General features: G+C 45.3%; 1 protein-coding gene across 2 annotated transcripts in view; it reads left to right on the top strand.

Moving 5' to 3' along the window:
* The window catches only part of ACER3 (alkaline ceramidase 3), a 56,281-nt gene that overhangs the window by 13,389 nt on the left and 26,438 nt on the right, over positions 1–16,454 (top strand). For both annotated transcript variants that reach the window (XM_087720976.1, XM_087720977.1), the window contains exons 2-7: positions 1,542–1,652; positions 2,681–2,733; positions 5,518–5,570; positions 7,686–7,767; positions 10,184–10,219; positions 16,001–16,059. In XM_087720976.1, the coding sequence (XP_087577102.1) occupies positions 1,542–1,652; positions 2,681–2,733; positions 5,518–5,570; positions 7,686–7,767; positions 10,184–10,219; positions 16,001–16,059 (394 nt within the window). The remainder of the gene's footprint in view (positions 1–1,541; positions 1,653–2,680; positions 2,734–5,517; positions 5,571–7,685; positions 7,768–10,183; positions 10,220–16,000; positions 16,060–16,454) is intronic.

Genomic DNA, 16,454 nt, shown 5'->3' with positions numbered 1-16,454 from the left:
GTATTAAAATGATAGGTTGACATTCTCTAGAACAGTGTTTCTCAACCTTGGCAACTTGAAGATGTCCGGACTTCAACTCCCAGAATTCCCCAGCCAGCATTCGCTGGCTGGGGAATTCTGGGAGTTGAAGTCCAGACATCTTCAAGTTGCCAAGGTTGAGAAACACTGCTCTAGAATATGATTGTTGTGGCCCACCAGCAGAGCTGGCAGCAGATTCAGACAGCGAGGAGGTTGGGGAAGAAGATGGCCCAGTCCTGGAGTCTGGGGAAGGCTCTGATGAGGGCTCTGTGTCGGAGGCAGAGAGGAAGCCAGGGCCGTCTGACAGTTATCAGCTGCCTTCGGAGTCAGACATCAGTGAGGCAGAAGAACAGCTGGAGCCTGTTCTCAGTGTGCGCATGCGCAAAGGGAACAGCTAAAGAACAGGGCTGGACTTGGGAGTAAGGCCACAGGTGGACGATGAATGGCCCCTCCCAGAGGGAATAAAAGAGGAGCGAAAGGGGAGTGGAGTTTGCAGGAGACGATCAGTTCACTTCATTGGTTCGTGACTCTCCGAGACTCCTTGCCAAGTTTTGCAGAGATCGGCCTGGCAGCTCTCCAAGCCAGATAAGGTCTGTGACTGTAAATCCTCCCTCGAAAGACTTCACTGGATGTGAAGGAGCAGAATTCACAGTCAATTAATAAAAGGGGTTTTTGTTGGCACAAGGAGTTTGCTTCAGGCTCTTGTGAGCCCTCCGCCAGAACAATTGTGGTCGAAAACAACTGTATAACAGTAGCACTGTTTAAAATAGTATATCTATTTGTTTTCACTTTTGTTTTTATGGCGTGTGAAATGCCAGGACAATTAACACTGCATTCAATATATTTATAGGTAAATGATAAAAATATTTTTTTTAAAAAAATAGCAGTAACAATAGCAATAGCAGTAGACTTATATACCGCTTCATAGGGCTTTCAGGCCTCTCTAAGCGGTTTACAGAGAGTCAGCATATTGCCCCCAACAATCTGGGTCCTCATTTTACCCACCTCGGAAGGATGGAAGGCTGAGTCAACCCTGAGCCGGTGAGATTTGAACCGCTGAACTGCTGATCTAGCAGTAGCCTGCAGTGCTGCATTTAACCACTGCGCCACCTTGGCTCCTCAGAATATGGCTCCTCAGAATATGGCTCCTCATATTCAAAAATGACTGCACCAGTTTCTGTTTATACTGGGAATGGGGAAGAAGAACCATTCATTTCCCTTACTGTAAAGGAAATGGTTTTGTTGTCAAAGATAACTGAACTATATATATATATATTGTCTACCGCTGTGCCTGCTGAGTTCATTCCAAGCTGCTGTGCTCTCCCTGTCATTCATTTATGTATTTATAACCGAGAATGCATAGTCTTAATTGTAGGGGAAGAGAGTTGAGCGCCTTGGAATATCCACCCTAGTTTTCCTCTCAGAAAGGTCCTTTTTTCTTTTTCTTCTTCAATGAATAATAGGTTGCAAAATCATCAGAAATTTTGCTTATGCCTTTGTTCCTTTTGGTTTCGTTTCTGCAGGGAACACCGTCAGCAACTTGATTTTCATTCTCCCTCCCATCTACGGCGCAATTCAGAGTTACAAAGATGGCCTTGAGAAACGCTACATAATAGCTTACTTGTGTGTCACAGGTTCGTGAGCGCCTCCTCCATTCTATGACGGGGTCCAATCGAATGTTGTTGTTTTTTCCCCTCCGACTTCAGTGCGATCTCTAGTTTGAATGTCCAGCCTGGGGGCCCACACGAAATATCGCTGGAATAGTGTGGCATTGTTAAAACTTTTAGCCTGGAGAAATAATGTGAGCTCTCCTAAGAATTTTTTTTATCCAACAGCTTTTTTCCCCAAATCTGCTTTAGAATTTCATGACCTTTTTATCTATCTGTCTATCTGTCTGTCTGTCTATCATCTATATCTCTACCTACCATCCATCCATCTATCTCCATCCATCAATTTATCTATTGTCTGTCTGTCTATCTATCTTCTATCTATCTATCTATCTATCTATCTATCTATCTATCTATCTATCTATCTATCTATCTATCTATCTATCTCCACCCACTCATCCATTCATCTATTGTCTGTCCATCCATCCATCTCCATCTACCCATCCGTCCATTCATCTATTGTCTGTCCATCCATCTATCTATCTATCTCCATCTACCCATCCGTCCATTCATCTATTGTCTGTTCACCCATCCATCTATCTATCTCCGTCCACCCATCAGTCCATTTATCTGTTGTCTGTCCACCCATCCATCCATCCATCCATATATTGTCTGTCCTTCCATCCATCTATTTATCTCCATCCACCCATCCATCCATTCATCTATTGTCTGTCCATCCACCCACCCACCCACCCACCCACCTACCTACCTACCAAATGTATTGGCCATAAAAAAAAAACATTTTAAAACGTTTTTACCTGTACCGTAAAACAGTACAGGTTGTCCTCGACTTAACAACAGTTTGTTTAGTGACCATTCTACATGCCTTTGGACGTCCCAAGACACCTTATTGGTGAGCGGGGCGACATATAAATTTCATGATACATAAATTAAGAAAGAAAAAGGGATGGGGAAACGTGTCAACGTATCAAAAGCGATAAATCTGTCTCCTAGTTGGAATTCCACCTCATCATCCTTTCTCATTTGGATTTCAGCTGTGGGCCTGGGATCCTGGTGCTTCCACATGACTCTGAAGTATGAAATGCAGGTTAGTAGCCCTTGGAAAAAGTGTGCACATTTTGTGTCCATGGCCAAGTGACATTCCTGGATCTGTTTTGCTTTCTTGGTTGATTGGTGCATTCATAGTGTGTTTTGCTGGGAATTATGTGCTCTCGTTTTCAACTCCTAGCGACCAAAAACGCCAGTAACAACCGTGCTATGGATAGTTAAAATACTTTATCCAAGAGTCCAGAAAACGATACAGAAGGATTGACTAATCTAGAATAAAATACATGTTTGGAGTCTAGTGGACACTCACTTAAATAGGAGCCAGCTGTGTGTTGCAGCCGTCAAAAAATGCCAATACAGTTCTAGGCTACATTTTTTTTTCCATTTTTTTTCCCCCATTTTATTTGACATTTATAGGCCACCCTTTTCCCTGAGGGGACTCAGGGCGGCTTACAATTTGTAGGAAGGGAGTGCAAGACAAAACACAAAAAGAAAATGTGAAATATAATAAAATAAGACAATAAAACACAACATTCATTCAGCATTCGGGTGGGGCGAAATTAGGGGCTTATCCCCAGGCCTGACGGGATAGCCAGATCTTAAGGGCTGTGCGGAAGGTCTGGACGGTGGTGAGGGTACGAATCTCCACGGGGAGATCGTTCCAAAGCGACGGAGCTGCTACTGAGAAGGCTCTCCTCCGGGTAGTCGCCAGTCGGCACTGACTGGCGGATGGAATTCGGAGGAGGCCTAATCTATGCGATCTGATGGGACGGAGGGAGGTAATCGGCAGAAGGCGGTCTCTCAAATTAACATTAACAGAGGGACAGACTCAAGATCATGCGAAGTGTTAATACCACTTTACAATGCCTTGGTAAGATCACACCTGGAGTACTGCATCCAGTTTTGGTCGCCATGATGTAGAAAAGATGTGGAGACTCTAGAAAGAGTGCAGAGAAGAGCAACAAAGATGAATAGGGAAGTGGAGGCTAAAACATATGATGAACGGTTGCTGGAACTGGGTATGTCTTTTAATGAAAAGAAGGACTAGGGGAGACATGATGGGAACCTTCCAATATCTCAGGGGATGCCACAAAGAAGAGGGGGTCAAGCTATTCTCCAAAGCACTGAAATGCAGGACAAGAAGCAATGGGTGGAAACTAATCAAGGAGAGAAGCAACCTGGAATTAAGGAGAGATTTCCTGATATTTAGAACAATTAACCAGTGGAACAGCTTGCCTCCAGAAGTTGTAGGTGCTTCATCACTGGAGGTTTTCAAGAAGAGATTGGAGAGTCACCTGGCTGAAATGGGATAGGGTCTCCTGTTTGAGCAGGGGGTTGGACTAGAAGACCTCCAAGGTCCCTTCCAACTCTCTTATTCTGTTGTTCTAATTGTGCAAAACAGTTTTATTGAAAGCTAGGATTAGCCACAAATAGGTCTCCCTTGAAGAACTCGAAGGAGATGAGCTGTGAGAAAATTTCCAGTTTGATTCACTGCTTTGCCAAAAACCTATGCGGTCACTGTTTCAACCTCTGTGTGAATACCTGCAGTTATTAAGTGAATCATGTGGTTGTTAAGTAAATCCTCCTTGCCCTCTTGACTCTGCTGTCAGAAGCCGACTGGGAAATGGCAGTCACATGACCTTGGCATGCCGCAACCCTCATCATTACATGCCAAGGGCCTAAATTCTGATCGCATGACCATGGAGATGGTGCGGAACGGTCATAAGTGTGAGGAACGGTCATTAAGTCACTTTTTTTCAGTGTCGTAACTTCGAATGGTTGCAAGTTGAAGCTGCACCAGAGAAGGGCAAGAGTATATATCCCAATTGGTTGTGATGTTGTTGCCCCTACAGTGGTTACACACCATTGTCCCAACACTGCAGAGGTGGGTTCCTACCAGTTCGCACCAATTCGGTAGAACCGGTTCGTCAAATCTCCCGAACCGGTTAGAAGAGGTTCCACCAGTGGACCCGGAAAGCAGGCCACACCTACAGAAGAGGTTCCAAATTTTTTTGAAACCCACCCACTGGAGGAGAGAGATACACAGAGAGAGACAGACAGACAGACAGACAGACACAGAGAGAGAATCACATAGAGAGACACAGAGGGAGGGAGGGAGGGAGGGAGAGAAAGGCAAAGAGACACACACACACACACAGACTCACACAGAGAAAGAGAAAGAAAGGAAGAAAGAGAAAGAAAAAGTGAGAGAGATGAAAGAAAAAAAAGAAAAAAGGGACAGAGAGACAAAAGGAAGGAAAGAGAGAAAAAACACATGGCCAGCAAGCCATTCCCACCAGGTCACATGGCCGGCAAGCCACTCCCACAAAGGAGGCCACACCCACAGAGTAGGTTCGAAATTTTTTTGAAACCCACCACTGCAACACTGCATGCAATCCGAACTGTTTACACAAATACACACACACACACACACACACACACACATACAGCCAAGTGCTAAATCTTAGTGACACAATTGCCAAAACCCGGTCGCAGAGCTGCTCGCAATTCTAAGGGAGGACGCACAACAGTTGCGGTAAAACAGCTTAACTGAATTTTAAAAAAACAACAACATTAATTCTCTTACACAACCACCTGCCAATTTAAAGTATGAAAACGTTGGGTCCAACTGCTTCGCGTTTTCTTCTCCGTTGAGTTCTTAGCTCCCCTCCTCAAAAAAAAAAAATCAATGCTGACCCTTTTCACTGAAAGTTGCCCTGTTCTGACCAAATAGTTTGTGCCGTTTTGCCATCTTTGGGAGCCGCCAACTTCCTTCGAGTCTTTTCTGTAAGCCTCGATAATCTTTTTGTTCTGCTTTTTGCAGCTATTGGACGAGTTGCCCATGATCTACAGTTGTTGCGTTTTTGTCTACTGCTTGTAAGTATCTGTCATCAGTTTCTCTTTCATAAATGAGTAAGGCTTAAGGTTTCTCTCACTCGCGTAGACATGGGTGCTGAAATAGCTGTTGGAGATACAGTACCGAATCTGCAGGGAGGGACTAGAATTCTCCCATCTCCTGGTACTCGGCCCAGTCACCCAACTGGCTTTCATGGCTAAGGCAAAACTAGAACTCACCATCTCCTGGTGGTTGGCTCAAAATCAGTCAGCCAGCTTACATGGCAGGATTTTCACTGAACTACAACTCACCATCTCCTAGTGATTGACTCAAAGTCACCCAGCCGGCTTTTATAGCTATGGTAGGACTAGAAATCACTATCTCCTGGTGATTGATTCAAAGACATCCAGCTTGTTTTCCTGCCTAAGTTGGCACTAGAACATGCCAACTCCTGGGCCTTGGCCCAAAGTCACCCAGCCATCTTTCATGCCTAAGGTGGCACTAGAATCCACCCTCTCCTGGTTTCTAGCCTGGGACCTAGTTTTAGGCAACATTGGCCTCATGGACGACCCACGGGAACTTCACATTGGGGATTCTTGGAAACTACCGAAAATGTCGGTAACTTATATGTCAATAAACGAATTGACAATATTTTTCACTTTGTTATTTTTTTAAATAATTTTTAGCCTTTACATTTTTAAAAATTGAATTTTCCTGCAAATGGAAGTGGCTAGAGCGGATTGAATGCTGATGCGAGACAGTAGTGGGACATGGTGGCTCAGTGGCTAACACGCTGAGCTTGTCGATTAGAAAGGTTGGCAGTTCGGCGGTTCGAATCCCTAGCGCTGCGTAACGGAGTGAGCTCCCATTACTTGTCCCAGCTTCTGCCAACCTAGCAGTTCAAAAGCATGCAGAAATGGAAGTAGAAAAATAGAAACCACCTTTGGTGGGAAGGGAATAGTGTTTCGTGCACCTTCGGTGTTGAGTCATGCCGGCCACATGACCACGGAGACGTCTTTGGACAGCGCTGGCTCTTCGGCTTTGAAACAGAGATGAGCACCGCCCCCTAGAGTCGGGAATGGCTAGCACATATGTGCAAGGGGAACTTAGACAGTAGTAATTCTGAGAGAAAAATAAGCATCCATGTTTGACATATATTTTTTTCCCAGTACCTCTCAAACAAACTCAATCCTTTTTCTTTAAACCTGTTGAAATAACTTTTGCCCCAAATAAGTTTCTTTGGTACTAAATTTATCAAAACATTATTAACATCTGTGCTCTTGTGACAATTGGATGGAGCTGCAAAATCCATAATGTGCTTTGAACATTTGATTTTTCTGTTTTTTTTCCTCTAATCTTAGCTGTACTAAAACGTATATCAACTATCATGGTCTCCTTTTATAATACTGGTTAACACACAGGAGAAAGAATTTCCTCATAAGGTAGCACTTTTGCTAATGTGAAACAGTTTTGTTCTTGGTATATTCCACGCCTCTTGCTTTATTATACGTGGATCTAATTTTAGAGAAGGGGGAAAAACACACACACAAAAAATTCTTTTGTGATGAGTAGAAAGCGTATTCTTTGAAGAATGACTAAAATAGGGTATGCCTCCGATCGAAACAAGTTTGACAAGTTTGCAATTCAGGTTTGCAAAGCTGAAAAACAAAACAGAAACACGGGAATAAATTCAGATCCCCTTCATTTGGAAGAGGAATAACCTGGTGGGGTTTTTTTCCCCTTCCCCTCCCATGTTACCCTGGCTTTGCAAGTTATCAGCTTTTCTGCAGAACCATAGAATGAAGCGGGATCTCGGCTTCTTCCCACAAGCTTGAGTCTCCCTTTTCATCTTTCGTAATTTTAAATCGGTTTTTATATACCTATGTTTTATGATAATAGAAGCCTCCCACAGCCACTTCACACCACTGGATGGGCGGCCTATAAATTTAATGAATAATAATAATTCCGCATCGGCAGGAACTTGCAAATGAGATCCCTTTAACCATTCGGATTTTGCACTCCACAGGGAATTTAAAACTGCGCAAACGGGTTGCTCTTGGTCTCCCCCAAAAAACCCCTGAGGACAAATAGTGCGCTAAGGATTTATTTGGCCTTCCTTTTGCATCCTTAAACCTTCTCGTTGGTGTTTGTTTCAGGTATGAATGCTTCAAGTACAAGAAAACAATCAACTACCCTCTTCTCTTTCTACTACTAGCCTACAGCATTGGCGTCAGCATAGTAAGCGACATTTGTCTTACCCAAAGTTATTTTTATAAGGAGGGGTGGGGCGCTTGCAAACCGAGGACCCACCCACTGTGTTCCTTTCCCACCTGCATTTCAAGCAGTCCTCGGCTTCACGACCATCACTGAGCCCAAAATACCCGCTGCTAAGTTAGTCGAGTTGTTAAGTGAGTCAGGCCCCGTTTCGCGAGCTCTCTTCCCGCGGTTCTTAAGCGAATCGCTGCAGCCGTTAAGTTAGGAACGCGGCTGTTAAGTGAATTTGGCTCCCCAGTTGACTTTGCTTGTCAGAAAGTCACAAAAAGTGAGATCACATAACTGCAGACCCGCAGGGACACTGCAGCCATCATAAATACAAACCTTTTGCCAAGCTGTCAGAGTTTGTTGCATAACTTCAAACCCAGAAGCACAAACAGATAACTGATGCAGCAGGATTCATTAACTTCCTTATCTACATAAGAATAGATGAATAAATGTACAATACCAACAGGTGGTTCTTCCAAGTAAACACAAGGCAGGAGAGATACAGGCAAACACAAGCAGTTTGTTTCATTTTCAGCAGACAAGCCCAGACAGACTGATAGTTTACTTCTCAGAGCAGCAGACTACTTAAGTTTCTGTTTCAATTCTTTGCACAGACTCAGATCTGTTTAAGCTCCCATTGGCTGACTTAGTTGCTATTGCCTATTCATTGGCTGACCTTGTTCCCTTGTCTCTCCCAGGCATGAATATTTCAACACAAATGTCCAAATTTTGATCAGATGACCATGGGGATTCTGCAGTGGCCATGTGAAAAATGGTCATAACTCCCTTTTTTCAGTGCCGTCGTAACTTCAAATGGTCACTTAAACGAATGATTGTTCCACGCCACTGTACTGTAGCATGGAAAAGCAATTTTTTTTGTGGCAGCAATGGTGAATTTTCCCAAACAAGAAGCATCAGTAGCTTTGTTTCTTGACCTCTTCCAACTTTTAAACTGGGTGGACTTCAACTCCCAGAATTCCCTAGCCAGCCACAGCTGGATGTAGAATTCTGGGAGTTGAAGTCCACCCAGCTTAAAAGTTGAAGGGGTTGAAAAATAAATAATCTGTAGTCTGTTGGAAAGGAATCATAACTCACAAAAGCTGGGCTTGCCGATCGCTTCCATCCCATTTCTGATAAGCACTATTAACTAAATTGAAGATTTAACCGCTGCCTTCATCGAGCTTGTTTAATTTGAACGGTGATTAATTTGGTCTGTCTGTCTGTCTGGACATGTCAGGCTAACTCAGCCTGTTTAGTTAATGACTAATTTGTTCAACTTTTGGTTCAGGCCAGAAAATGAATGACTCAGTAAAATAGTGTAAGGCGTCAACCTGGCCAGTGAATTTCTAGGTATCATCCTAGCAAATTGGGGAGGGGAAGGAAGGAAGGAGAAGAAGAAAGAGGAAGAAGGAAGGAGGAAGAAGAAGGGAATAAAATGTGGCCGAGGCAATGCAGAAGGACACAGTTGAGCTTCCCTGTAGCTTGGTGCCCTCCGAAGCAACATTTCTCGACCTTGAAGAGCCGAGGTGGCACAGTGGTTAAGAGTGCAGCACTGCAGGCTACTTCAGCTGACTGCAGTTCTGCAGTTCGGCTGTTCAAATCTCACCGGCTCAAGGTTGACTCAGCCTTCCATCCTTCCGAGGTGGGTAAAATGAGGACCCGGATTGTTGGGGGCGATATGCTGACTCTGTAAACGGCTTAGAGAGGGCTGAAAGCCCTATGAAGCGGTATATGAATCTAACTGCTATTGCTATTGCTATATGGACTTCAACTCCCAGAATTCCCCAGCCAGCATGAAGAACATTGGTCTAAGCCAGGGGTGTCAAATTGGTGGCCTGCAGGCCAGATGTGTCCCGCGCAAGCCACACCCACTCCAGCTTGGCAACATCGTGAAACGTCACGGGATGGCAACGGGGCGCCAAGGGTTTGGCACCCGTGGCCTAAGCAGCGTTCTCAACCATAGTTTGAGCTTTTCATCAAGTTCTGTCTTCTTCACCAACCATTCCTCTGCTGGGGGGTCTTGCCATATACCCGTCCATCTTTGTGCCGAGGTGGCACAGTGGTTAAATGCACCACTGCAGGCCACTTCAGCTGACTGCAGTTCGGCTGTTCTAATCTCACCGGCTCAGGGTTGACTCAGCCTTCCATCCTTCCGAGGTGGGTAAAATGAGGACCCGGATTGTTGTTGGGGGCAATATGCTGACTCTGTAAACCGCTTAGAGAGGGCTGAAAGCCCCATGAAGCGGTATATAAGTCTAACTGCTATTGCTATTGTGCGCAAAATAATATTGCTGCAGTTTGTCATATAGGAAAACCACCCTGATTTTTCCCCCATTGTCTTATCCGTCAGTCCCAAGCGGATGATCATGTCTTGTGTCTGCTTTTTTTGCAGGTGTACCTAAACTGGAAACAGCCTGTGTTCCATCAGGTAATTTGTTTGTTTATTTCTGCTTCACCTTAGGAAATGTTACTGACTTGTCCATTTGTAAAAAAAAAATATAAAAAAAATCTCACAGTCTAGTGACGCCGAACCTTTTCAGCACTGAGCATGCGTGCGCTTGTCTGGGACGCAACCTGGAAGGGGAGCTGCCCAGGGAGCATGCACATGCCAGGAAATGCACTTCCAGATTCTAGCATGTATGCGCGTGCAACAATCAGCTGGCCGATGCGCAAATTCAGGCCGGGAAACGGAAGAACAGCTTTTCCCGTTCCTGGCACCGCCGCACACATGAAGGCAGCTGATCGTTGCCCGTGCATTCGAGGCGGAAACCCGGAAGAGGTACGAGCGATGTGACGCATGGCAGACGACACGGCTCGGTGGGCCACAAGCCTGCCACCACTGTCCTAGTCTGTTGAATGTGGATATGTCAGGTGTCCGGCGTTCACGTTGAATGCAAACAGAGAGTCACTTTGTTTGGTGAAAAACTTTTATCTCTCTTTAATATTCCGTGATAACCAGCACTAAATGACAATGATGCAAAGGTAATCAAATCCAAGTCAGTTCTAACCAAGTTAACACCATCACTCATATACATACCATTACCCAACCCAGTTCCACCCACAACTCCACCCAGATGACACCCACCATCACCATGAGCCACACCCCCACTCTGTCAGCATAGCCTCCTTCCTGGTTAGCTGCATCCAAGCAGAAGATTTACGTCAGAGTAGGCAGTTGCACCTAAGTAGAAGAGTTACGTCAGAGTAGGCAGTTACACCCTAGAAGAAGAGTTAAGTCAAAGTAGGCAGTTGCACCCAAGTAGAAGAGTTACTCTGCAGAGCGGTGAGGGAAGCTTTATAGAGCCACATGCAGCTACAGGCTCCGCCAACATCAGAGAGTCCACATCAACGTGGCCGCGTTGGTGGCATGTAAGCATGGCCGAGCGGGCGTGGCGATGGACGGGCTTCCCCCCTGAATGGCAGCCCAAGGGCTGACATGCCGCCCCCCCTACCACTGGAGAGGACTCTGGAAAGCCAAAAGCGCTATTAGCGGTATCTTCCATAGGTTTATCAGGGTATCGAGGGTGGAACCGGGCGATCAGGCGTGGTGTGCGCACCTCAGATGACCTCACCCACGATGCGTCAACATCCCTTGATGTTGACTCTCTGATCTTGGCGGAGCCTGTAGCTGCATGTGGCTCTGTAAGGCTTCCCTCCTGAATGGCAGCCCGAGGGCTGACCCCAGGCATGAAAGGCAAGAGCCACACGTAAACTTGATTTATTGCTAAAAAAACCTGTGCATATCTTATCAACCAACAGTCAGCGCCTGCTAAGACTTAAATTAGGGTCAACTGAAGTCAAAGGAAGTTGGACTTCGTTCTCTTGTGACACACACATACACACACAACCCACCCAAAAAGCTACTTGCGACCCGGTCCCAGAGTTATGGCCCTTCTCTGTGGCTGCTCCGACCCTCTGGAACGAGCTCCCCGTGGAGATTCGGACCCTCACCACCCCCCAGGCTTTCCGCAAAGCCTTAAAAACCTGGCTGTTCCGACAGGCCTGGGGCTGATGAGTTCCTGTCCCCGCTCGAATGGTGTGACAGTTGATTGTTTATAAAATTGTGGTGTTGTGTTGTCTGTTGTCTTTCTCTGTCCCCCCCCCCCCCTGACTTGGTTTATGAGCTGCCCTGAGTCCCTCTGGGAATAGGGCGGCATAGAAATATAATAAAATCGAAAAATCAAAATCTGCGGTTGTTCACCCTTATGACTGATCGCAGGGGAAGCCCGCAGTGCCTCCCCAGCTATCTCCTCCCCATTCCCCATCCCTTTAGGCCTTGGGCCGTTTCCCTATCCCTCCAGGCACCATCCTGCTTTCCTAATGCAGGAAATGGCTCAGTGGCTAAGAGGCTGAGCTTGCCGATCAGAAAAGGTCGGCGGTTCGAATCCCCAGCGCCGCATAACGGAGTGAGCTCCCGTGACTTGTCCCAGCTTCTGCCAACCTAGCAGTTCGAAAGCAGGTAAAAAATGCAAGTAGAAAAATAGGAGCCACCTTTGGTGGGAAGGGAACAGCGTTCCATGCGCCTGTGGCGTTGAGTCATGCCGGCCACATGACCACGGAGACGTCTTCGGACAGCGCTGGCTCTTCGGCTTTGAAACGGAGATGAGCACCGCCCCCTAGAGTCGGGAACGACTAGCACATAAGTGCAAGGGGAACCTTTACCTTATCAGATATTGGAAGACTGCTATCATGTCACCCCTAGTCCTCCTTCTCACTAGACTAGACGTACCCAATTCCTGCAACTGTTCTTCCTATGTTCTAGCCTCCAGTACCCCAAGTAATAGGAGAAAAAATAATAATAATAGGAGAAAAATACTCAGCGCCCATTTTTTTTTTAAAGGTCTTGAGATGGAGAAATCTGAAACCCGAATAGCCAGCTCATTTTTCTAATAGCAGACATGGTGATACCATTTTAAATGCAATAAACTTTATGCTTATTTTTTTCAATCTTCCAGTTGCATTGAATTTCATGTCCCAGAGGATGTGGATTGTGCCTTGGGGAAGGAGGGGGGGAATAAAATTTCCATATATGTATATAAAATATATTTCGCCTTGGATTTCTTAAAACACCCAAGACATCCGAGTGCTTAGAATTCTCCTTGGCCTTGCATTATTTTCCTTTCCCACCTATTTGCCTGTCACTCAACCGCCTTATACTTTTCTCCGTTTCTGAATAAATCACTTTGCATGGGCGGGGGAGAAGGGACGGGAACTTGTCTTTCAGCGGAATTAAAATTGGATCGGGGTTCCACGGTGCCATGCCCATATTAGTAAGTGACCGGCAGTCTGGAATCCCACTTTGCCAAACAAAGCAGAGGGCTGTAAGGCTGGCACTGTGGAGTTCGTTTGCATGATACAGCAGCCGTTGCCCTTTGCCCTCCCCACGTTCGTTATTCTAGATATTCTGTTTGTAGGAAGCACACTAAACCCCCCACCCCACCCCAGGAAGTCTTGGGCCAAAATAACCCTTTTAATTATTAGCGCCTCTTTTGCGAAGGTTGCTTTTTAACTTTGCTGTCCTCTGTCATTATATCCTTCCTTCCTGCCTGCCTGCCTTTTTCCCTTCCTCATGTATCTTGTCTTTTTATGCACACTGAGAGCATCTTCTGCACCAAAGACAAATTCCTTGTGTACCCAATCACATTTGGCCAATAAAGAATTCTATTCTATTCTGTTCTCTATTCTAATCTATTCCTTTCTTCCCTCCCTCATGCTCTATTCCTTCCTTCCTTCCTGCCTTTTCCTCTGTCATTATGCCACTGAGCCTTTTTGCCTTTGTTGGCTCATGATGGCGGTTGTAACCCAGCAGGTTTGAGGAGAGCATTTTGCCACGTAAACAGAGGGAGGCGGTATATTTCTCCGACAGCCATACGCCTTACCTTACAGGAGTTGCGACAACAATGGAGCCCGAAATCTATGTATCTTTTCATGTCTTTTTATGTACATGGAGAGCATCTTCTGCACCAAAGACAAATTCCTTGTGTGTCCAATCACACTTGGTCAATAAAGAATTCTGTTATGTTCTGTTCTCTATTCTATTCTATTTCTTTCTTCCCTCTCTCATGCTCTATTCCTTCCTTTCTTCCTTTTTCCCTTCCTCATGTATCTTGTCTTTTTATGTACACTGAGAGCATCTTCTGCACCAAAGACAAATTCCTTGTGTACCCAATCACACTTGGCCAATAAAGAATTCTATTCTGTTCTGTTCTCTATTCTATTCTATTCCTTTCTTCCCTCTCTCATGCTCTATTCCTTCCTTCCTTCCTTCCTTCCTTCCTTCCTTCCTTCCTTCCTTCCTTTTTCCCTTCCTTGTGTATCTTGTCTTTTTATGTACACTGAGGAGTACCAAAGACAAATTCCTTGTGGGTCCAATCACACTTGGCCAATAAAGAATTCTATTCTGTTCTCTATTCTATTCCTTTCTTCCCTCCCTCATGCTCTATTCCTTCCTTCCTTCCTGCCTTTTTCCCTTCCTCGTGTATCTTGTCTTTTTATGTACACTGAGAGCATCTTTTGCACCAAAGACAAATTCCTTGTGTGTCCAATCACACTTGGCCAATAAAGAATTCTAACCTTCTAATTTAACGTCGGTTTGGACCCATTTTACGAATTTGGTTGCCACACTCTTAAGCGAATCACTGCCGCTGTTAAGTGAGTAACACAGTTGTTAAGTGAATCTGGCTTCCTCCCTGCTTGTCAGAAGGTCGCAAAAGGGGATTGTGTGACCCCAGGATGCTGCAACCATCATAAATACGAGCCAGTTGCCAAGCCCATGAATTTTGATCGCGTCACCCCAGGGATGCTGCAACGGTCATAAGTGTGAGAAAACGGTCATGTCCCTTTTTTCAGGTTGTTGTAACTTTGAACAGTCACTAAATGAACGGTTGTAAGTTAAGAACTCCCTGTATTAGATTTCATTTACCATATTTTTCAGACTATAAGACGCACCGGAGTATAAGACACACCATGATTTTGAAGAGGTAATCTTTTTTTTTAAAGGGCAAATTTTTGCATCCCCTCCCCCCCAGCCCCCAGGAGCACTCTGCATGCCTCCCAAACCCTCTGCACGCCTTGTTTTTTTGCAAAACGAGCAAAAAACGGGCCGTTTTTTGCGCACACACACAAAAAAAAGGGCATGCAGAGCTTTGGGAAGCTTGTAGAGTGCTCCTGGGGGCTGGGGGGGAGGGGATGCAAAAATAGCCCATTTTTGCTGATTTTTGCCCTCCCCAGCCCCCAGGAGCTCTCTGAAAGCCTCCTAAAGCAGTGTTTTTCAACCACTGTGCCGTGGCACACTAGTGTGCCGTGACATAGTGTAAGGTGTGCCGTGGGAGAATTACTTTATATATAGTCAATATAGGCACAGAGTTAAATTTTTTTAACATTTTCTAATGGTGGTGTGCCTCGTGATTTTTTCCATGAAAAAAGTGTGCCTTTGCACAAAAAAGGTTGAAAAACACTGTCCTAAAGGCTATGCAGGGCCATTTTGGTGAAGGGGGCGGGGTTTCAGAAGGCCAAAAATGCTGTATTCAGTGTATAAGATGCACCCAGATTTTCATCCTCTTTTCTGAGGGAAAAAGGTGCGACTTGTACTCCGAAAAATACGGTGTGTCCTTTTGTCCATTTAAGGAGATGACAACAAGCTGCCGAAGGATTCAGGCCACCAGAATAGAGCCATACAGATAGTCCTAGACTTACAAACATTCACTTAGCGACCATTTTAAGTTACAACAGCGCTGAAAAAAACAACATACTGACCATTTCTTCCCCAGTGATCACCCTTACACCATCCCCGCGATTCACGTGATCAAAGTTCAGACGTTTAAGCAGCTGGCACCTATTTATGACGGTTGCTGTGTCTTGGGGGTGGTCACGTGATCTCATTTTGCGACCTTCTGACGAGCCAAAAACAGCTTCCACGCCCACTCGCTTTATCTCAGTTTGATTTGCTTTTTAGACTTTGCATTTCCAACCTAAACCCATCGGGGATCGTTTCTGTTTCAGCCTCATTCAGGAATCTCAAAATTCAAAATTCAAAATTGAAAATGGATGAAACTTTCATTCAAAAAGCGGAGGAGAAGTATGGATAAAAAAATCACCCAGGAAGTGTAACCTTGTCTGATTTTGCTGGAAAAACAAGCGCTGCGTTTCGGATATTGAATGCTAACATATTCACAAAATCTCTCTTTTCTCTCTCTCTCTCCCCCCCCAGGTTATGTATGGGACATTGGTGGCTGTTATAGTCTTACGCTCCGTGTATATAGTGTTATGGTAAGTAAGGTGTTAACTACTTATAATAGTCGTGTCACGAAAAAACCGCGCTCGACTAAAGCTCGCCCGATTAAACCGCGTCGCTGACGTCATCAACAGGGCGACAACAGCAAGCGCGGAGAAAGAAGGGCGCTTTAAATAGCGCTTTGAAAGCAAGCCGATTCAAGTTAAGGTAAGGGTTAGGTTTAGGGTTAGCTTTAGGGTTAGCTTTAGGGTTAGGTTAAGGGTTAGGGTTAGGTTAAGGGTTAGGTTAAGGGTTAGGGTTAGGTTAAGGATCTAGGTACTTGAGAGACCGCCTCCTGCCAATTACCTCCTCACGACCCATTAGATTGCATAGATTGGGCCTCCTCCGAGTTCCATCTGCCAGTCAGTGTCGACTGGCAACTACGCGGAGG

The sequence above is a fragment of the Thamnophis sirtalis genome, unplaced genomic scaffold (assembly GCF_051295495.1).
Source record: "Thamnophis sirtalis isolate CommonGarterSnake01/CBP01778 unplaced genomic scaffold, rThaSir2_p1.2 scaffold_8, whole genome shotgun sequence".
Lineage (NCBI taxonomy): Eukaryota > Metazoa > Chordata > Lepidosauria > Squamata > Natricidae > Thamnophis > Thamnophis sirtalis.
Note: the sequence above shows the minus strand (reverse complement) of the source record. Positions and strands in the feature narration are given on the sequence as shown.